At 34.0% G+C, this 21,817-nt stretch overlaps 4 protein-coding genes across 16 annotated transcripts in view; 3 read left to right on the top strand and 1 right to left on the bottom strand.

The window, feature by feature from the left end:
- Positions 1 to 407: 407 nt before the first annotated feature.
- Positions 408 to 5,304, bottom strand: LOC129806507 (ras-related protein Rab-30). The gene is made up of 2 exons (XM_055855150.1): positions 4,957 to 5,304; positions 408 to 1,017 (listed from the first exon to the last, which is right to left on the bottom strand). The coding sequence occupies exons 1-2, from the start codon at positions 5,167 to 5,169 to the stop codon at positions 604 to 606; spliced, it is 627 nt and encodes a 208-aa protein (XP_055711125.1). The 5' UTR covers positions 5,170 to 5,304; the 3' UTR covers positions 408 to 603.
- Positions 5,305 to 5,383: 79 nt separating this feature from the next.
- Positions 5,384 to 6,408, top strand: LOC129806503 (NADH dehydrogenase [ubiquinone] flavoprotein 2, mitochondrial). The gene is made up of 3 exons (XM_055855146.1): positions 5,384 to 5,441; positions 5,563 to 6,081; positions 6,144 to 6,408. Exons 1-3 carry the CDS (start codon positions 5,406 to 5,408, stop codon positions 6,312 to 6,314), a joined length of 726 nt encoding a protein of 241 aa, XP_055711121.1. The 5' UTR covers positions 5,384 to 5,405; the 3' UTR covers positions 6,315 to 6,408.
- A 49-nt stretch (positions 6,409 to 6,457) lies between these two features.
- LOC129806511 (60S ribosomal protein L35) lies at positions 6,458 to 7,210 on the top strand. Its single transcript, XM_055855155.1, has 2 exons — positions 6,458 to 6,754; positions 6,954 to 7,210. The coding sequence occupies exons 1-2, from the start codon at positions 6,615 to 6,617 to the stop codon at positions 7,183 to 7,185; spliced, it is 372 nt and encodes a 123-aa protein (XP_055711130.1). The 5' UTR covers positions 6,458 to 6,614; the 3' UTR covers positions 7,186 to 7,210.
- Positions 7,211 to 13,468: 6,258 nt separating this feature from the next.
- LOC129806461 (chromodomain-helicase-DNA-binding protein 7) overlaps positions 13,469 to 21,817 on the top strand; it is a 74,449-nt gene continuing 66,100 nt past the window's right edge. For all 13 annotated transcript variants that reach the window (XM_055855064.1, XM_055855072.1, XM_055855074.1 and 10 more), the window contains exon 1: positions 13,469 to 14,037. The gene's annotated coding sequence lies outside the window, so the exon portion shown is untranslated. The remainder of the gene's footprint in view (positions 14,038 to 21,817) is intronic.

Genomic DNA, 21,817 nt, shown 5'->3' with positions numbered 1-21,817 from the left:
TTGATTTTTTTCTGATCTAAAAGGTGTGCCGGAGCCATAAAAACCAAATTGGTCAATAAAAATATTCGATTTTGAACAGTAAAAAATAAATTTTGATCAGTAAAAAATGGTCAGTGGAAGAAATAATTTTCTACAGTTAAATATTCGATCTAAGTTATTGAAAAATCGATTTTGGTTACTAAAATAAATTTTTGATCAGTGAAAAATTAACATTGGTCAATAAAAATGATAAAAATAAAAGGTGTGCCGGGGCCATATTGATCAAAATATTTTTAAACCAAAATCAATTTTTCCTAATCCAATTTGCAAGCATCAGCAGGATTGCAAAGGAGAATTCCTTGACCAAGATGTAGGCTCAGTTGCAGGGATCACAAAATCGACCAAAGGAGAATAATAAAAACAAATTGTTTAATACTTGTTTCACTTTTTTTCGATTAAGCGGTGGAATAATAAATGTATTAAATTAAAAAAGAAAAAAAATAGTTGTCAGCATGTCAAGAGACTTCTTGGACCAAGCCCAACATCTGGTTGTAAAAATTCAGAGAGATTGGTGATGTTGAGTAGAGTACCTGGTGATTTGGTGTAGCAGTTCAGGAGTAGACCCTAGCAGATGCAGGAAGGATCCCTGCCCTCCTCCTCGGCCGCTTCAATCTTGAAGCCATGCTGCTCCAGGGCTTGCAATTCGAAGCGCGAACGATTGAGGGTGACGAGATGAGTTGCAATATCTCTGAACATCTCCTCGACACCCTCGCCCGTCTTGCAGGACGTCTTGTAGGTGGAACTAATGAGACTATGGCACTGTTCGCAGAACGCCTCCATGTCCGAATCAGTCACTTGGGGCGTGCTGACTTCCAGGTCGGACTTGTTGCCGCACAAATAGATTTTGGCATTTTCTGCATAAGTAACAATCTCCAGCATGTGCTGGGACAGTGAATGGAAGCTGGCAGCATTGTCCAGGGCGAACACCAGTATCGCAGCCTCGGCAAATTTATAGTAACTCGATGTGATTGAAGCCACCTAGAAAAGCATGCGACAATTCTACACTCCGAAAAATCCATGATAACACTCATTTAATAAAAATGGGTAAATATAAGCACGGCAGACAATCTATCTAATATTTTAACAGATTTCAATAAAAAAAAACGATATTTGACATTGTATTCGAAAATATTATTACTAAAAAAATTATTAAAAAATTGTTACTCGCGAAAACTTGTTTTTCAGGTAAAATCATTTAGAATGGGCTATTGGGGATATTGTTTTCAGGTAAATGTTTAACCCTTTAACGACGAGACACTTTTTACGGACTGAAAATCAACAATAAAAATTAAACTGAGAAACATAATCAATGATATGTTTTACATCTAACCTTGGAATGTCCAACAGAGTCTGATTTGGTGTATTTTGTGCTTCTATGAACGATAGGGACAAAAATAGCCCAAAAATTTAAGTAATTTTTCTGACAATACCAATGAATAATATTTTTCGCTTTAATGAAAAATATTACGTATGAGTATTGTAGTTTTTATTGCCAAAAGGGTTTTGTTTAAAAAAAATTTAAGTATAAAAAATAAATAAAATCAATTATGAATTTGAAAATTTAAAAATTCGCCATTTCTTGAGCTTAAATATTTACTACATAGCAAATAGCTAGAGACTTGCAAAAAATATTCTAAATTCCTGCAACCTTCTACTTTACAATTATGTACAGACATAAGAAAAAAATAATTTTAGGTAGTTAGCAAATATTATTTTCTTTATGGGACACTGGTGTTCCAATCGTCCTTAAAGGATTAAGGACGAGAAGCTTTCCGCTGAGCGAAATTCAATGAAATCGAGTCCTGGAAAACTATGGGTCATATATGACCCAGTCGTCCTTAAAGGTAAAAAAGCACAAAATTTTCCAGGCGACTAGTTTACTCGTTTGCTCTGTTATTTTTGAAAGATAAATAACTTGAATATATTTGTAATAATAAAAAATATATATATAGAGTACGAGTAAAAATTAAAACGATCAAAAATTAATTTTAAAAAATTTCATTCAATTTTTGGTCTCAAAGAATCTTGAAGACTGGTTCACAAAAACATTAATTTTTATGAAAAATGTAGGGGGAGGCTTTGATGTTTCGCACACAAAAATGATGTTCAAGTTCAGTTACTTTTTCTGACTACCATGCAAACCGTATCGATTCTCCAACTATGCTAAAAAAGTTTCTTATAGGGTTCATAATCCCATCTCACAAAACTCCAAGAATCGTCAGATTTTCCTCTAAAGGAAAATGAAAATTGAATGGCGATTTGTGCGAAAATTCAATCAAGTTTCCATCTTCGCACACGATTCACGTCATCATTGAACACCCTATTTTCACCGTATATTTTGCACCGGACACTAAAAGTTGCACATAATTGTTTAAAGGGAAAAAGCTTGAAAAATATTTTTACATCAAAGAAATACAAAATTGCTTAAAAATTACTCAACTGCGGTCTATTTGAGTCAAATCACTTCTTGTTTATCAACTTTAAGATTTTTAAGTTTTACTTTTTAGTGGTGGATCAAATCGGTAGATTACAATAGATGTGAATATGAGGGATCGCTTCTAAAATGAAGTTTCCTGGAAAATGTGCGAAGAAGCAATGTCTTCTATGTGCGATCGATGAATGTGAGTCAAGTTTGTGAATTTTGTTCCACCCACAAAAAGTGCCTCTTCAGCCTAAAAGATTTTAACATAAATATAAACCCTAATAACCCCTCTACCTCCTGTGATAGTCGTTTTTTAAGAAATGTGATATTAATTGTGCAAAATCGTATCGTTCTTTGGAAATTATAAGGGGCCAACTCAATCTCAGCCATTTTTCAGGAGACAGCATGAAAGATTCAACTTTGTATAATTATATCAATTAAGTATGTTAATAAACACAATTTAGTTTTTTCCTATTTGTATGAGCATTATTATGAACATCGAAACATACATATTTTTACCTTTCAAAATATGTTTTTTTATGAGTTAGCTCTTTGTCATTCTAAATGATGCGCAAATTTTCATGAAATTAAAATGACACGGGGTCAACTTGCTCGAGTTAGTCCCTTATTTCACAAAAATTTGAACGATGAATATATTTTGTGCCCCTTTCCTTCAAACAAAACCGCGCAAGCAATCATTAAGAGTAAAATTTTGAAAAACTTTTCTAATAACGAAATTTATTGACTCATATCATCTGATTAGACTCCCAATTTTTTCAGGAAAGGTGGGATTTAAGACTAGTTATTAAAAATATAGCCATACAGGGGTGAAAATAAGTATAATTCCACGCCATAAACCTTAAAGAAACTCAACAAAAAGTGAAATGTCGAAAAAAATTTATACGTAGACCATAACGTCCTCTCATGCCAATATAAAATTTCTACATTTTGATTTTTTATTCTAAGCATTTTTAGAAATATAATAAAATTTTGTTTTTTAGGCTGGAAATAAGTATAATTCCACTCAATAAATCGAGCGCTAGGGTATTTATTTTTGACCAAATTTAGGTTACTCTACACAGTAAAAATTGTGTGAGAAATAAAGTTGTGTATGGGAAAAGTTGTGTATTGTCACAAGCATTTTGGTTGTAAATTGTAAAATTACTATCATATTTGTAGTACGATACTAATATAATGCTAGTAAAATTAAGTTTGTGTAATGAAATTTGTGTATGGAAAAATTTGTGTGAGAACTGTCAAAATTTCATTGTTCACTATTGCAATTTTTCTAAGATTTTAGTCATTTTTCGCATTTTTAACTGCCTAATTGTCTTCTGGAATCATTCATTGGATTCTTAAAATGTGCTTCAGTCGTGAAAAATTAGGAATAATTATGTAATAACAGAAAACAGAGGAAGCATCATGTAAATTAGAAAAATTGACGATGCAACTCTTGGCCATTTGCTTAAGAGAAGTAAGCAAGTTCGTGGCGCGGCCGGAAAACGCGAGACTATCAACGCAAGGGCTATGGGTTCAAGTCTCAGACCTTCTCTTCATGTTTTTTTTCTTTTTTTCTTTGTTTAATACAGAGAGTTTTCACAGATAAAACACATAAACCGAACAAAATTGTTCTACAATAAAAATTATAGACAGGAAACCATTTTATAAAATTAACAATACACAACTTTGCCAATACACAACATTTTCAATACACAAACCTCACAACCATGGTGCTCGTGAAAAAATTACCAACGATAGTGGTTGTAAATTTTTTTACTGTGTACGTATGAATTTTTTTCGACATTTGTTTTTTTTTTATTGAGTTTTTATTCATAAGTGAATACGGTAGAAATACGAAGTGTTTGAAGGTAGCGTATGTGCGAACGATCAAAGATTTCCCCTACTTGTTCGCAAAAAATAATTTATTTTCAATATTTCTTGCCGAGACAATTAAAAAAGTGCTTTAATAGTGAAATTAGAGTCACTGTGTATTTATTTTTTAATTAACACAGATTTGTAAATCATTCTAATCAGCCATAATTCCTCATATTCTGTCAGACTAATTCTCGTGCATTCTAAATAAGATTAAGTATGAACTAACTATCATTTTCATTATCAATTATCATTGCTAAAATGCAGCGAATAATAATTAAAAATACATTTTATTTTGGGGTTCCGATCCGAGGAATACTGACGATCGCTGGTACATTTCCCTTAATTCGAATTAGAAAAAAAACTTTACACAAAATGTTCTAGCGTTGTTAAAGCATTGCAAAACACCTTTAAACTTTAAAATTTCTGCTTGAAAAACTATTTTCTTTTTATTAATATCCCTAAAATCACTAAATAATATATTTTGTACTAAAATTACTGTTTTAACAAAACACGTATTAAATTAACACTTTGAATGTTTAAATGAAACCAAGAAGAAACATTGATTTCTCTGAGTGCAGAGACATTTAAAAACCAATAAAAAAAGAAAGTGTGCTACGAACCCTCTCCATCCCGCCTGTATCCCAGAGTTGGAGCTTGATCTCCTTGTCTCCTACGGTGTAGCTCTTGTCGAAATGATCGAGCCCCAGGGTGGACGCCCGGTTGGAAGTTGGCACGAAGGTGTTGTTCAGGAATCGCCGGAAAAGGCTTGATTTCCCAACACCATATTCCCCGCAGAGTATTATCTTTTGTTCTGGAATTCTCACTAGAGCCATCACAGTCCCGGTAAATCCCTCTCTACTGAGGATTCTTCAACTCAGAAGCTTATTCCAAAATAATTAATTTATGAAAAAACTTTGTTTTCTTTTTTGGCCAAAAACAGCTGATTGATTGCCTCTTTGACGATTGCAGCGCCGTTTTTGCTGCCCACGGGCGAAGTGTGCAAGTTTACAGAGTGGTCTTTTGTGAATTTGTGTTTTTCCGCGTGATAATTCAGGAAATATCCCTGAGAATGTTATCAAAATCGCGAAGTTTTGTTCAGAAGATTGTGAGTATTGTCCAGGGAGGGAGATGGGTGTGGGATTTAGTGTGGAATCCTGTGAAATTGGGTTACATAACTGACATAACCTCAAATGGGGTTTTTTGTTTTCTTTTGGGATTTTTTTCAGTGGGGCTCTGCGAGATTGCTCCAGACTTCTGCCACAAAATGCAGTGACAATCTCTTTGTCCATCGTGATACCCCTGAGGATAATCCGAGCATCCCGTTTGAGTTTACAGCGGAGAATAAGAAACGGATTGAAGCCATTATGAGTATCTATCCGGAAGGACACAAGAGAGCAGCGATGATCCCTCTGCTCGATCTTGCTCAGCGCCAGCATGGTTGGCTGCCCATTTCCGCTATGCACAAAGTCGCTGAGATTCTCTCCTTGCCCAATATGCGCGTCTACGAAGTGGCCACTTTCTACACGATGTTCCTGAGGAAGCCCACGGGAAAGTATCACATCCAGGTTTGCACCACAACCCCGTGCTGGCTTCGTGGATCAGACGAAGTCCTCCAAACCTGCATGAAGAAGCTCAATATTGGCGTTGGGGAAACGACCAAAGATCAGAAATTTACAATTTCTGAAGTGGAATGCCTAGGAGCCTGTGTCAATGCCCCAATGATGGCCATAAACGATGATTACTACGTGAGTACCTGAAATTTCTTCCCTTTTGTCCAGAATTTCGTCACTGAATCCTTGATTTCCAGGAGGATTTAACGGTTAAGGATACAGAAGAGATTCTGGAGGATTTGTCAAAGGGACGCAAACCAGTGGCTGGTCCACGAAGTGGCCGGTTTGCTTCAGAACCCAACGGAGGGTTAACATCGCTGACTGAAGAGCCCACAGGTCCAGGATTTGGGATTCAAGCTGGCCTCTAGAAGACATTATTTATTCGTGGCGCTTCGCATCCAGATTGTGAGTAGAGTTAATGCAAAATATTATGAAATAAATATTGAAATTAAACCCTAAAAACAGCCTTATCATTTTCTGCTGCCCCTGCATTATCAATCGTCCAGGAAGTTGTGTTTTTCCTTGAGGAAATTCCCCAAAGTAAATCAGCTGTTTGCATAAAAAACAGCCCAGACGGCCATTTTTCCCCTCAAACCAGTCGCAGCGCCACCTTGCGGAATTCCTTTCTACAATTTTCTTTTGGGAAAACGTGTTGTGTTTTTGCCAAAATGGTTAAAGTTAAGTGCTCAGAATTGCGGACAAAGGACAAAAAGGACCTCCTGAAGCAGCTCGATGAGCTGAAGACGGAGCTCCTCAATCTGCGAGTGGCGAAAGTGACGGGTGGAGCCCCAAGCAAACTCTCCAAAATGTAAGCAACCTCCTGGCATTCCTCCTCCCGAAAACTTCAATTTTCAGTCCTTTTTATTCCTTTCCTCCCTGAAAAATCATCTCCGGACCACTTTTTGGCCAAAATCCTTCCCATCCTGAGTGATTTTTCGCAGAAAATCGCGAAATTTTGCCGTCCGGGAGTGAAATGTGAGGTTATGTTAATTGTTGCTTCCTTTCAGCCGCGTCGTCCGGAAGGCTATTGCCAGGGTGCACATTGTGATGCACCAGAAGACAAAGGAGAACCTCAGGAAGGTGTACAAGGGCAAAAAGTTCAAGCCACTGGATCTGAGACCGAAGAAAACCCGCGCAATCCGTCGGGCTCTGAGTGAACGCGATGCCAACCGGAAGACCATGAAGGAGATCCGGAAGAATGCGAAATACCCACAGCGCAAGTATGCCCTGAAGGCTTAAAGTTCTGTGGATGATGTATCTGAATGATTAAAGAAGCGCAAAACTGTCGAAAATGTGCCTTTTTTGGGAGGGTTTTGGTTTGTTCCCTGCGTTCTGGGACTTCACGGGCAATGGGGGCTTTAGAGTTTACTATCAGATTGTTCAGGTAGTCTAGGTATTCTCCATGAGAACATGATTAAAAAAAAACTCGAAGGATCTGTTTATCTTAATCCGCTTAGTCCCTTTTTCTAATAAATTGTCCCTTGTCCGGAAAGGTTGAGCGCCCCAAATTCCTCTTGTAGCTCTTGCTTTGGGCATATTTAATTAAAGCATTTGGAAACGACGTGAAATTCTACTAAAGGAAAACTCCTTCCATATTGACTGTTCCGGAGGGCTTTCTCGGCATGAAGGGCTCGAAGTGACCCAGGGGTTCTTTATTAAAAACTGACACACCAAATAGCTGTACCAATAAGCAAATAATGCCTTTGGTTTGAATAGGAAATGGAGGAAACATTCCGAGACCTTTTTCTAGTAATTACAAGAGGCTTTTCTTCCTTTCCCTCAACACAGGAGCGCTTTTTTAGCCTTGGAGCATTTATGGGATTTATGGACATTCTCCTGATCATAAAAGCTGACAGAGGAAGAGATTTCATCAATCTCTCCCACTGATTCTTCCGGAAGGATTAATTGGGATAAAGGGGCTCAGGCGCTCAGGTTTTACTACTTTGGCATCTCACCAATTAACAAAATAATCAATTAACAAAAACGGCAAAAACGGTCTTAAATTCTCTGAAGACTTCAATAGTTGTCTGGCAGTTTTCCCGGGAAGATTTCTATTACAATGGAGCTCATCTATTCACTAATTAATTAAATCTAAAACACTAATTACTCGAATTACTCTACTTAGCGCCAAATCATGAGAAAACCTCTTGAAATTCTCAGAAAGAATGGAAGAATCATTTTAATTTATATTCCTGACCATCTCCGGGAGGCTTGCTTTACAAAAAAGGGGCAACAAGAAGTGCATCAAATGCTAATTAACAACAATGTGAATTGATATAAGAGAAGAAATTGTTCAGAAATCTAATGGAATAATACAATTTTCAGAGAGAAATGCAAGAATTTTAGAAAGTTTTAATAATTTTTCTGGAAGGTATACCTTCGCTTCGCAAGGTTTATTTAGCATATGGAGGCTCCTAGGCTCCTGCTCTAAATGAAGATCAGAGATTATCCTGCATCTATTAAAGATTCCTTTAAATACAATCTACATTGAGCTTCTCTTTCATATTTAAATTATGCATTCTGAACATTATGAGAACAGGAATGTATTACAAATTTGACAATTTCTATTATTACTTATTTTATAATACTAATGGTAATATTAAAAAATGAAAAAAATATAAACGAAAATAAGGCTTCCCCTCACCCACAGCAGCAATGCGAGTTCTTTTGTGCTCTTGTACTACCAAACGAGCGATAATTCCACTTTATGATATATTTTTAAATAAATATCTTAAATAAATATTTAAATAAATATTTTAGATAAAATTTAAATAAATAAACAAGGCGTTAATTAATAATCTAATAAAATTTAGTTCGTATTAATTAGTTCAGTAATTATTCTGTATTTAAGTTCCTAAGTGTTCCTAGTGGGGTCTTTCCAGATTCTGACTTCTTCAATTCTCTTGCGATAAACAAACCACTTGAGAATTAAAAGCTCAAATGACCATTATTCTACTAAATTTCTTTTTGTGTTGTTTGAAAGCAGGTTCAGGTTGAGGCTTATTCAAAAAGTCCTGGCCAGACCTGAAATAATTTCTGAAGATTCCTTGATTATAAAATATTTCAAGGAAGTGACGAGGGCGACATTCGGATTAATCAGGCTCATATAGGCCATTCTTGGCTCGAAGCTTTATTTACATCTTAGGAATTTTCCTTTACAAAGGCACTAATTGTCCATGGAAGAAGATGATTCAAGAAAGATTTTCCTAGAACAAACTAATACATATATCTCTTCATTTGCTGTGTAATTTTCCAATTTTTTTTTCATAAATCTTTCGCACGAAGAAGATTTCATTTAACGATATTCTTCCCATATAAAAATACTTTACATACAGTGTCAGTAAATACAACTATGGATCCTAGGTGATCCTAGCACCCTAGTTTTTTAATCCTTTGAGGACGAATGTATCAATCATCACACCAGTAAGAAATTTATTTTTACTCATTTTATTATAAAGAAAAAAAGAGCGACAGAAAAAATAAAGGAGAATGGTCAAATCCGGTCCCGGAATCGCCACGAACGGGACCTATGTCATTGGATAGACATTAGTATAGGTAACAACTTTTGTTCTGGGATCAATGTTCTAAACCATGGAGGAACAGTTCTAGAGCATAAAAACTATTTTTTAGAATGATGAAGAATGATCAAAAGTATATGGGCGCTGGTTCATCTTCATACAAAGATTAGAGTAGACGCATTTTGAAGATACAGTAGAGTCTCGCTATAGTCCATATTTGGTTTCAAATTTGACACTTGGGTCGCACTATAGTCCATGTAATTTTTTAAAATTATCAACGATTTTTTAGTATTGAAATTGCTCGACGGCTTCCACTTTCTTTGCGATTGTGGTACTTGTCCTTGCTCTCTCCATTGTGGATCACAATTATCACAACTACTTAATAAAGTTTGCCAAAAATATTAAAATAATTATGCATGTCGCATACTAAAAACATAACCTAACTTAAAATCAGTGTTTTGAAATCAACGGTCGATAAATTGTGGACTATAGAGCGATGGCCTATAGCGAGACTCTACTGTATTGATATAAGGTTGAGAAAAATGCCGGGACCCAGGACGATAAATGCTGGGAGTCCTTGTAAAAAAGGCCTTTATCCTTCCAAAAAATCGTTGTTTTGACTACGAATTATACAAGAACTGCTAAAGTGATCTTGATGAAATTCGGTATAGGGTCAGTGTATGTTTTAAACTTTTTATTTATTCACCACCCCCTCCCTCCACCCTCCGTTCTGGTAGCCCTCATACAAAATGGGGGCACTTTACCTTATAACTCCTTTCTAAGACGATGTAGAAAGCTGATATTCAACAAGGGAACAATACTTATAGAAGATTTTTCAACCATGCATGCTAACCCTCTCCTCCACCACCCCTTCTAGTAATCCTATACAAAATGAGAGCATTTTGACCTCCTTTCTGAGAAGAAGTAGTTTGTTTGTAAAAGAATGAAAAAAATGAATAACTAATAACGTTAACAATCATTTCCTAGATTTTATATGCATTTATAGACATCTAGTCGAATTACAGATTTCTGCCTCCTCTTAGAAAGGAGTTATAAGGTAAAGGGGGCTACCAGAAGGGGTGATGGAGGAAGAGTTTGGTCAGTATGGTTAAAAAGTCTTCTTTAAGCCTTGTTTCCATGCTGTATTTCAACTTCCTATTTTTTCTCAGAAAGGAGTTATAAGGTGAAATGCTCTCATTTTGTATGAGGGCTACCAGAAAGGGGACCACTGGAGGGAGATATTATACATGGTTTAGAAGTCTTCCCTAAGCTTTGTTCCCTTACCCAATTTCAGCTTTATACCTCCTCTTGGAAAGGAGTTATAAGGTAAAGCGCCCCCATTTTGTATGGGGGCTATCAGAATGGAGGGTGGGGGGAGGGGGTGATATGTATGGATAAAAACTTTAAGTCATACAGTGACCCTATACCGAATTTCATCAAGATCACTTTAGCCGTTCTTGCGTAATTCGTTGTCAAAACAGCGATTTATCGAAAGGATAAAGGCATTTTTACAAGGACTCCTAGCGTTTATCGTCCTCGGTCCCGGCAGTTTTTCAATCTTATATCAGTACCTACAAAATGCGCCTATTCTCGTTTGTGGCGATTCCGGGACCAGCGCCCATATACTTTTGACCATTCTCCTTTGCTTTCACTGGCCCAATTTACAATTTTATTAGAATTTAATCGAAAATATATTAGTTCTGGAATTAGTTCGATTTTTGCTACAAATCGCTCCTTGGAAATTACAAGGGACCAACTTACTTTTTGGCGATTTTGAGGTATTAATGCACTCAGACAGAGAATTTAATAAAATTTCAGATGATTATGAATCATTAAATTTCGTAAATAAAAGTTTTTCAAAATTTTACTCTTTATGATTGCTTGCGCGGTTTTGTTTGAAGTTAACGGGCACAAAATAGATTTATCGTTCAAATTTTTGTGAAACAAGGGACTAACTCAAGCAAGTTGATCCCGTGTCATTCTAATTTCATGAAAATTTGCGCATCATTTAGTTTAGTTTAGAATAACAAAGAGCTAACTCATAAAAAACATATTTTGAAAGGTAAAAATATGTATATGTTTCGATGTTTATATTAGTGCTCATATAAATAGAAAGGAAATTAAATGTTTTTATTAACATACTTAGTTGAGATAATTATTTATACAAAGTTGAATCTTTCTTGCTGTCTCCTGAAAAATGGTTCAGATTGAGTTGGCCCCTTGTAATTTCCAAGGAGCGAAATATTCTAGATTTCGACATATTCATATTTTGAAATCATTCACAAAAATTGGATTTTAAATTGATTTTAAAAGGATGCTGAAGCAGATTGGTAAGTATTTTGGTAAAAATGGTATAAGAAATAAAATGAAAATTGGTAGGGAAATTAGTGGCAAAAGAAAAATTAAAAAGGTTGAATCTTTGAATCAATCTTCGTATTTTACTTGCCAAAATGCTCACAATGTCTTCTTTTCCTTAATTTACTAATTTACTAAGTTATTTACCAAAAATATTTTACCCTAATTTTCTATATCTTTAACCTTAAAGGGTTAACCCTTTAAGGACGATTGGATCACCGGTGTCCCATAAAATAAATAATTCTTCCTGATTTCCTAAAATTACTTTTTTTTTCTTATGATTATACCGTAATTGAAAAGTAGAAGGTTGAAGGAAATCTAGGATATTTCTTGCAAGTCTCCAGCTATTTGTTATATACAGTCGAGTTCCTCAAATTTGAAAGACGGTTGAGTTTAAAATGTAAAATTTTAGGTTATGTGAAATGTCATTTACCCCCCAAATGTTCAAATTTGAAGAACTCTACTGTAGTAATTTTTTAAGCTAAAAAATGACGAGTTCTTAAATTTTCGTACTGAAAATTGATTTTATTTATTTTTTATACTTTCAATTTCAATATACTTTCAAATTTACAATTCAATAATTTCAATACATTCAATTTTTTAAACAAACTCAAACATAATATTTTTCGTTAGAGTGAAAATTATTAGTTGTCAGAAAAATTACTTAAATTTTTGGGCTATTTTTGATCCTATCGTTCATAAAGATAAAAAATACACCAAATCAGACTATGTTGGCTTTTCGAAAGTTAGATGTAAGACGTTTCACAAGTTTTATCGTTTTCATTTTTCTTGCTGATTTTCGATCAGCAAAATCTTGGTGTATTTTGTTTCAAAAAATAGAATGAAAATTTTCAATTTGATAAATTAGCCTCAGTCTCCCCTAAAAAGTAAATTGGTGAATTTTAAAGTGGGGCACGAGCACCTGCTCCACTTTGAAAAAAGTTTTACCTGAGAAAAAAGTTCTTATATAAAGATGCTCCAATTCAAAGCTACCCCACTTTCCCTTCCATAATTTTTTTTAATTTTCCCTCTGCCAATTACATTTCCCTACGTTAGAAATTTTATTTTTTACTGGCTTACCCTTTTTCATACCAAAATACTTACCAATCTATTGCAGTTGAAAAATTACAGGGAAAATAAAGGAAAATGATCTGTTCTGGAAAACTTTTCTGAGTCTCTTTCTCTCTTCCTGTTTTTACCACTGTATTTTAATTTAATGTCTGACGAATTAGTTTAATTTATACAATTTATACGGGATATTTAGTGTTTCATATTTATTTTACTTCAGGAAGTTCAGCAGGTAATCGAGAAAAATGCCCGGACCGGAAGCCATTCCACCGGCAATATGCTTCCGACTGTTTCTGCCAGGTGTCGCTTCCCGCACTATGATGAAAAATGCACTGCATGGGCAAAAAGCTTGCCTCTCTTTCTCATTTAGTATGGTAAAATTGGTAAAAAGCATATCAAAATGTGAATAATACAAATAGAATCAATTCGAGGTCTAATTTATTATCTTTTATGGAAAAAAGTGAATCAAAGTATCCACAGATATTTTTCATAGTGATTTATTTCTCTCAGTGAATGGAGCAAAGAAACTTGTTCGAAAAGTTCAGATGGCGCTGTTGGTCGGAGGCTTTCGGTATGTTTTCGTTTTCAGCCGCATGACAAACAGTGCCGCTACCGCCGCTGCTCAAGTCTCCAACACAAAATGGCGATTAAGTGGTGCGTATTTTTAAGGGAAATTTATGTGAAATTAGTGTAAATAATCCTATATTTAACTCTAGTCTTTAGTTATTGGAAGGTTTTGTAGTGTTTTGGTGAAAAAATCCTCGGTGCCCACGGTGCGGTGAGGTGAGAAAACTGCCAGTGAAATCTGTCGCAAGTTTTTCTTGTGTGCGAGAGACATTGGGGGGTATACTGCATCTCGGAGAAGAGAAAAAAAAATGCAGGGGTAACTCTGATCGGCGTCAAATTCACCGCAAAAAAAGGGAAAGACTGGGATATTTTGGTGGATTTGGGGGAAGGAAAGTGGACGGATTGTGAGGTGTGTAGTGTGTTGAGTGGTTTTTGGTTTTTGGTGAGAGAGAAAAGGTATTTGGCAGTGGATGATGGTGCAACGCGTCCCTCAATAGAAATGGAGTACCCCGATGATTGCTGAAATATTCGAAATTGCCTGGATTTACCCAATTCATCGAGCAGAAATTGTCTCTTAAATAGCGTAAGTAGATGCTTTGGAAGCTTCCCTTGCAATGTACCCCATAAACTGGGGCCCAACATAAATCCCTGTAGCATAAGATGGGACAGAAACTAATGATTTTTGCCTATATTTCCATCTTTTTTTTATGTTACTTTCTAATTGTCTCGCGCATCTCTCAAGAGACAAAATTCTTTTTTTTTTGTTGGTTTCTCCCAAAGCCTTCTGCCATTCAATAAAAATCTATCAAGTATGATAATGTTGGGGGAAATATTGGGGCGAACGCACCTCTCGAAAGAAGAGGGATCTCTACTCTTCCAGCTCACTGGATCTTTCATCATTTTTACACACAAAATGACGACGACCTCCGTGCGAGAGATAGAAAGAATGAATTGTAAAAAAAAAAGAGAGACATACAAGAGTGAAGAAAAAATCATGATACATACATATGCAATAATGGCGATTCTCATTTCGTTGTTGAATTTTATAATTTATTAAACACTCATTACATGGACATTTCTCGTCCAAAGAGAGAGAGAAGTGGCAGAGGCTTTTATAAGATGTATTTCTCTCTCGTGAAGGTGTTGTGCATGTGTTTGTTCTTCTTTTTTTCATATTTATTAATTGTTTTTTTTTTACTTATTCACAAACATACTGACAATTAGATTTACTTGATCATTGGCTTCTCTCATTCTCTTCACACAAAAATTCAATAAAAATATTGTATAGGCACGGAATGAAGAAAAAAAATGATTAAAACTTATTCTTGGACTATTCTTAGTCAAAGGAGAGGTATACTATGGGAAAAATGTGTACCATTATACTTCTTGCACTTCTTCGATTAAAAACATTTAATTTGCACACATTTTTTGATGTATTTTAACTTTTGACATTAGTAGGGGAGACCGGGGCAGATTAGCCAGCAAATGAACTTTTTCATTGGGTAGGGGGAGGTGGGGCTATTTTGAGCTGTGGGGCTACATTGTTATACGATTTTTCACATATTTCTAATGGAAACTATGTTTTAACATGATGTAATTTGGATACACAAAGTAATTGTGGATTCAAATAAAACTGTAATGTCCAACTTCATTTAGAAATAGGCGAAAAAGTTGTATAATAATCTAGCCCCACAGCTCAAAGTAGCCCCACTTTCCCCTTTAGCAAGAAAAATGTAACAGGCTGATAAATTGAAGGAACGAGGGGTTACTCATAAGAAAAGGAATGCTATTCCCATTTCGAGAAACACGAGGAATATTTCTCCCGTTTCTCCGTTTCTGTTTCTACTGCTAGAAAATTTGTATCCTTGTGTTTCTTGGTTTGTTTCCTCGTTTCCAGCATGTTTCGCACGTTTTCAGTTACAGTAGACTCCCTCAAATTCGAGCTTTAGGGACCAAAATGTCACCCGAATTAGAGAGAAATTGGGCGACAAATTTTTTGAAATGCAACGATTTTTTATTCACCTGCATACACATGTTGAGTTCACATATTCATTTTTATGGTAAATTTCATGAAAACCCCTTAATGCAAAGTAGTCCTTACATTAGTAGGGGAATGTAGGCATGGTTCGCACAGAGTGAACCTTCAAACGATACGAATTTTCTCTTTGTTTGCAAAGAGATGGCCTACCATGTCTCATCTCGTTTCATAAGCTTAATAATGATCTATTTTATGGCTAAGAAATTACGAACTAGCTCTTTGCAAACAAAGAGAATATTTGCGTTGTTTGAAGGTTCACTCTGTGCGAACCATGCCTACATTCCCTTAGTGTTTAACTTTCTCGTCTCTTTTGGACCATTTAGAATAGATAAAAATACTATTCTTGTGGATGATTACAAACTATAAGAATGTCCGAATCTTGGATATTTCCTGTAGGGTAAGATGAGGTAATTTGGAATCATTCTTAATTTGGAATTGTGAGATTTTTTTTATATTTTTAGATTGCAAAAGGAAAAAAAACAAGGAAGAAGTTCTGTCGAACGTAAAGTCTTGTACTTTATCGTGGTTTTCTTTTTCACTTTGACAATCTGAAACAGTGAGAAAATATCAAAATTCCAAAATTGACATGATTCAGAATTATCCACCATATCCTAGAGGGAGGTGGGGCTACTTTGAGCTGTGGGGTTACATTAATATTCGATCTTTTATGGAAACTAGGCCTTAACGTAATGTAGTTTGGATAGACAAAACAATTAAGAATCTACATTAAATTACACTGTGCAACGATGAATTTGTCCCTGGGTTCTCATGCTATTTTTTCTATTATTAAGATCAAATGATTTACGAAAATACTTATCATTTTGATGTCATTTTGTTTTTGCGCCTGGAATCTAGGCAAAATCGTTTTTGCCGTTTTTTGAAACTTGGATGTATATATTCGATTCTGCTGAACCGATTTTTTCTTAATATGGGAAAATGTGCTCTCCTTTAAATGCCCGATAATCCTTTGGACAGATGGAGTTCGTGCAACTGACACCAGGGGCACTGTAGTCTCATGTCAGAAAACAATGAAAAATCGAGCTTTTTTTGCAACTTTAGTCAAAAATATCTCGAAAACTAGGACTGTCCCTAACAATCTGTTTTATGGGTTTGATAGAGAATTTTATTAGCTACATTTTCATCCATGTACAACCTTCCTCTCAGTCAGATTGTTTTTTAACCCCGAAATTGAGATTCAAAGGAAAATCGAGCACTTAGCCAACTAGAGAAAATGTTTACTATTTCACACATTTTGACTTTTTCTTTAACTTGTTTTTCACAACTGTAGAAGTTTAATCATTTTTTCTGTTTTATAAAATGTGTTTAGATATAATACAAGTTAATAATTTAAATAATTTTCTTCGTAACTATAGATTTCAGTCTTACTTCAATCTTAAAAAAAATTATTACAAAAAAGAAGGCATTATTGATTGCATCATTTTAAATATTTCTTATTAAATTTATGTTTTATAATCAATAAGCATCTATTTTACCTTTTACATACCAGTTATTCATGGAAAACTCTGCATTGAAGCCTTTTTTCAAATTCAATTTTTTATTATTCTTTAGAAGTTTTTTTCTACAATTATCAGCATTAACCTCATGATTATGTAATTTTCGTCGAAATAAATCTAAAACTAGTCCTAAATAAAACTATGAGAAACACAAAACTACTAGTTTTTGAACTTGTAAGTGTTATTTTGTATATCACAAATTTCCAAGTAATAAAATAACATCTAAGTAATTAAAACAGCTTATAAAAATCACCATATTATCGATGTTTAAGCATTAAATATTATAAAAAGATCTAAAAAAATCGATTAAATAATTACATCAAACTTTGTTTGTCGAAAGCTTTAATTTTACCCTACTTTCAAATTAAGTCGCCAACAATTAATATTTTCTATAAATATGAAAATAGGATTTGAAGTCTTTCGGGCTTCGTACAGTACATACCCTGGCTTCCAACACATAATATTTTTTATATTTGCTATCTCTGATTATTCATATTGCCATAGATAGGTCAGTTGTATTAAAGGAATATGGAGAAAAAATAAAGGGGGTCAAGCCAGAGTGTGTTCGAAGCCCTTAACCCTTTAACGACGAGACAGTTTTCGCTGATCGAAAATTAGCTATAAAAATGAAACCGATAAACCAAACTTTTGAAACGTCTTACATCTAACTTTCGAAAAGCCAACATAGTCTGATTTGGTGTAAATTTTATCTCTATGAACGATAGGAACAAAAATAGCCCAAAAATTTAAGTATTTTTTCTGATGATAGGGGAGACTGGGGCAAAATTTGTCAAAACGAAATTTTAAATATTTACTATTTTCTAAAATAAAAGAGACTGAGGCTGCTATTCTGCCATCTTTATAATTTTGTAACTAAGCAAGATCCAAGAAATTTGGTATTCTCACAGAAAAAATATTAAGTTCTAAAACATATTAGTACTCTCCAAATATTTTAGACCTTGTTATAAAGTCTCCAACAAAATTTTCCAATTACCATATTCTACATCCAAGAATTTTTCAATTCATCCAAAAATTCTTTGACAGTTCCATACATTTTCTTGTACGATCCAAGAAAAATTTAGAGGTCCTTTTAAATTTTGTAAAGTGAAAGTTTTGTCAAGGTTGAATTGAATATAATTACCTTTAAAGATATTTTAATGCTTTTTTCGTGAAAAATTACAAACCACTGTAAACACACAGTGTCAAATAATTCCGCAGATGATGCTGCACGACAAGTCTCCAAATTTTTTATATCTTGTTCGATTTTTGCTATAAAATTTCTTGGCGGCAGAATTGCTCAACCTTGGATTGACTCTAACAAGAATTCCAAATTCCGCAAAATCTTACAAAATTATAAAGATAGCAGAATAGCAGCCTGAGGCTTGAAATTTTTATTATAGATAGCGTTCATGAACCTTCTTAAACTTACAAAGTTTCAAGGGATTCGAGGAAGGATTATGTAAATTTCTCGTAATTTCTCGTTAAGATAGAGAAAAATTATCTGCGACAAAGTTGTAGAGGAATAAATTTCCTATAAAAATATGTCTATTTGATATTTTTAACGTTTGCGAGAGTAAAACGTCACAAATTATCCGAAGACTGACAAAATTTGCCCCAGCAATTTTGAGAATCTCCACAAAATCGACTTTTAGAAAATGATTCGAAAATCACATTTCTTTCGAGAGAGAGGAAAATAGTCTTCTGCAATGTTGTAGAGGAGTAAATTTCCTATAAGAATATGCTCATTATAAAACGTTTAAGTTTTCTCAGAGCTCGTGAAAGAATTAAATATGCGTTTTGACAAGTTTTGCTCCAGTCTCCCCTATTCATTTTATTTACATTTTGTTAATTCTGAAATTGTGACTGACAGATTTTAGGAGGGTTTCACACTAAAAACTTGTCTCACGCTCTTTCATTTAGTTTTATTTCAGTCGAACTTAATATCATTTATTCATTGTTTTTAATAGAATAGTTTTGCAAAACTAATTCCTTTACCTATAACCTGGACATTATTAAATTTTCTTTTTGTTACTATCATGAAATAATGATAATTCATTAAGTGAGGTTAGAGACAATGCTGAATATTAGTCAATTAAGGTTTAAATTAAATGGGTTTAAGATTAGGTATTTCAGGCACCTTACCACTTAGCACTACTTTGAAATAAAGGAATTGTATCGCCGTTCCTTAACAATTGGGAAAGATTGTCTTACAAAAGACAAGTTTAAGAAGTTTGATATCGATAGTTTAGAGAAATTGTTCATAACTTGTTTAGAGATTTATGCCCTAGACACACTTACGACTAAAGTCTAGAGACGATTAAGCTCGTTCAAAGTCAAGTCAGTTCCTGACACACTATAAACGAGACTTAGCATTCACTGGTATCCACAAAACATAGCTTTTGTGGCTTTTTATGCAGAAATTTTTATTGCAATATACATGTACTCTATTTAGAATGAAACTATTTGTAAATTTATATATTTACGTGCAGTAATTATTGTTAATTACAATTATTTGTGAGATGGACGCTATTTTGCGACTTAAGCCAATTTCCGCGATTCTAGTGAATAATTCTTATTGTTATAAGTGAATTGTCAAAAAAATGCAAGTAATTTCGTTTTCAAAGGAGTACTAGTGCATTTCAGTAGGAATATCTGCAGAAAACCCACGAAAGTTATGTTTTGTGAGTGCCAGTAAACGTTAAGCCTCATTTGTAGTGTGTCAGGAACTGACTTGACTTGAACTTAGTTGTTTCTGGACTTTGGTCATAAGTGTGTCTAGGGCATTAGGGCTTTAATACTTAAAAAGTTATTTCAGGATTGAGTTTTCACCTTAGACAGCCACTTAACTTTAAAATACTTAATAAAGCCAGGATTTTTTTGATACAAGTTTCAAAGACAAACGCCACGATTCGAGGGGAGAGCTGTCATTTAAGGAATATGGGAAAAATATGAAGTGTTCGAAGCTAGAGTATGCACGAAGCACAATATCCTTCCCCTATAGCCCCCATGAATCATCCAGACAGAATTCATCTCCATTAAATCAATTAACTTGACATATTAAAGATGAAATTTTGGATGCACCTCAATCGAAAGTTCAGTATAAATCATACCATTACTTGACTTTTCAAAATTTCTGCTTTCCATCCCCTGGGAACATATTCTTGCAACATAATATTCGAAAATGAGACAGTTTCTGAGACAAATTATTTTGATAATTTGTTTCCAAGACGGATATTAATAATATTCAAAAAATTGGTGAATATATTTACTATTTATTTATTTAATTATCTCATTATAAGTAAAATTTATTGAATATTAATTTAATTAATAAAAGGGAAAAGTGCCACAATTAATGAGCACTAGGGAGTTGAATTGTGGTTAGAATTTTGGTTGTTGTATCTAAATTGAGTTCAGTGTTTAATTTTGCATAATTATAATCACCATTTAGTCTGAAAAATTATTACCGTTGCAGTAGTGAAGTAAACAAAAATATTTATATTTTCTTCTACTGCTATCTTTTCTTTGTGGATTGCTTTTTTCATGCGCAAAAAAGGCTCTTTCGTTAGGCTTTTCCTTTTGAAACAGTTGTTTAACAGGTAGGGGGAAGTGGGGCAGCTTTGAAATTGGGATTTTTCACTTATTTTTAAATAAAATTAAAACTAATCGGGATATATTTTAGATTCTTAATCCGTTTGTGCAGCTAAATTATATCACGATAAGGCTCAATTCATTTTAAAAATAGGTAAAAAATCCCAATTTCAAAGGTACCCCACCTTCCCCTATAGGATTATAATACATAGTGTATTTTCGATTTTTCTACAAATATAATATATAGCTAAAAGTACGGATAATTTAAATTTACGTGAAATGTAAATATGTTGCTCAGTACGAAAACTTTATACAAGAAGTCGTATAGGGGAGACCGGGGCAGATAGCCACAAATAGTATTAATTGGTGGAAAGTTATGGTTCGCCTTAGAAGAAATATTGAGGAAATCTTTATTTATTCGAAGTAAACACTTACCTTCCTATTCATTGGAATACTTAATAGCCTGATACATTTTTTTTTTAAATTCTACGCAATAAAAAATAATTTGCTGACTAAGTGTCAGAATAAATAAAAACTGAGTAGAAATATGTTATTAATTTTGAATTCTCTTGTATTGTGACACGATTTAAAAAAAAATTAAAAGAATCCTGTAAAGAAATATATTATAAATGATTATTAAAACAGCGTAACATAATGAAAATTATGTTGATGGTCCCCCGATCAATTTAAAAAGAATCTCAACATTTATCTATGTTTCACATAAGTTCTAAAAGATAATTTTCTCAGAAATCTTTAGGAAATTTGCTCTAAAATAGGTTACTTCATATTTTTGGAAAATGATAAAAACCAACAAATGAGGCATTTAGAGTGATCGGAGTGCAATGTCTTAGATGAACAAAATTGTAGTCCTAAGTGGTGCCTATCGTCTGGTGTAGATGGATTTTCAATATTTTGTTTAGTTTATTTAATACAAGTTTTTACAACCTCACTCTTTTGGCAATTTTTAGAGAAAGTCCAATTTTACACCCCGAAGAAGTGTTTTTTACAAAGTTTTTTTTTTGTAATTATCAAAATTGAAGCACAATTAATGGTCTTTCCAACGGACTCATACTTTTTAAGTTCTGTTTACTAGAGCCCTAGATATAAAGGATAATGTAAGGCAAAGCAGAAAAAATATAAAAGTATTAATTATTGTAACGAGATTGACCAAAACCAAAACCATATTCTTAATCATGGGACTCGACACAATCAAACGTATCATG

This window comes from Phlebotomus papatasi, chromosome 3 (assembly GCF_024763615.1).
Source record: "Phlebotomus papatasi isolate M1 chromosome 3, Ppap_2.1, whole genome shotgun sequence".
NCBI classification, from domain to species: Eukaryota; Metazoa; Arthropoda; class Insecta; order Diptera; family Psychodidae; genus Phlebotomus; species Phlebotomus papatasi.
The sequence above is the reverse complement of the archived record's forward strand: the minus strand, read 5'-3'. Positions and strand labels throughout refer to the sequence as shown.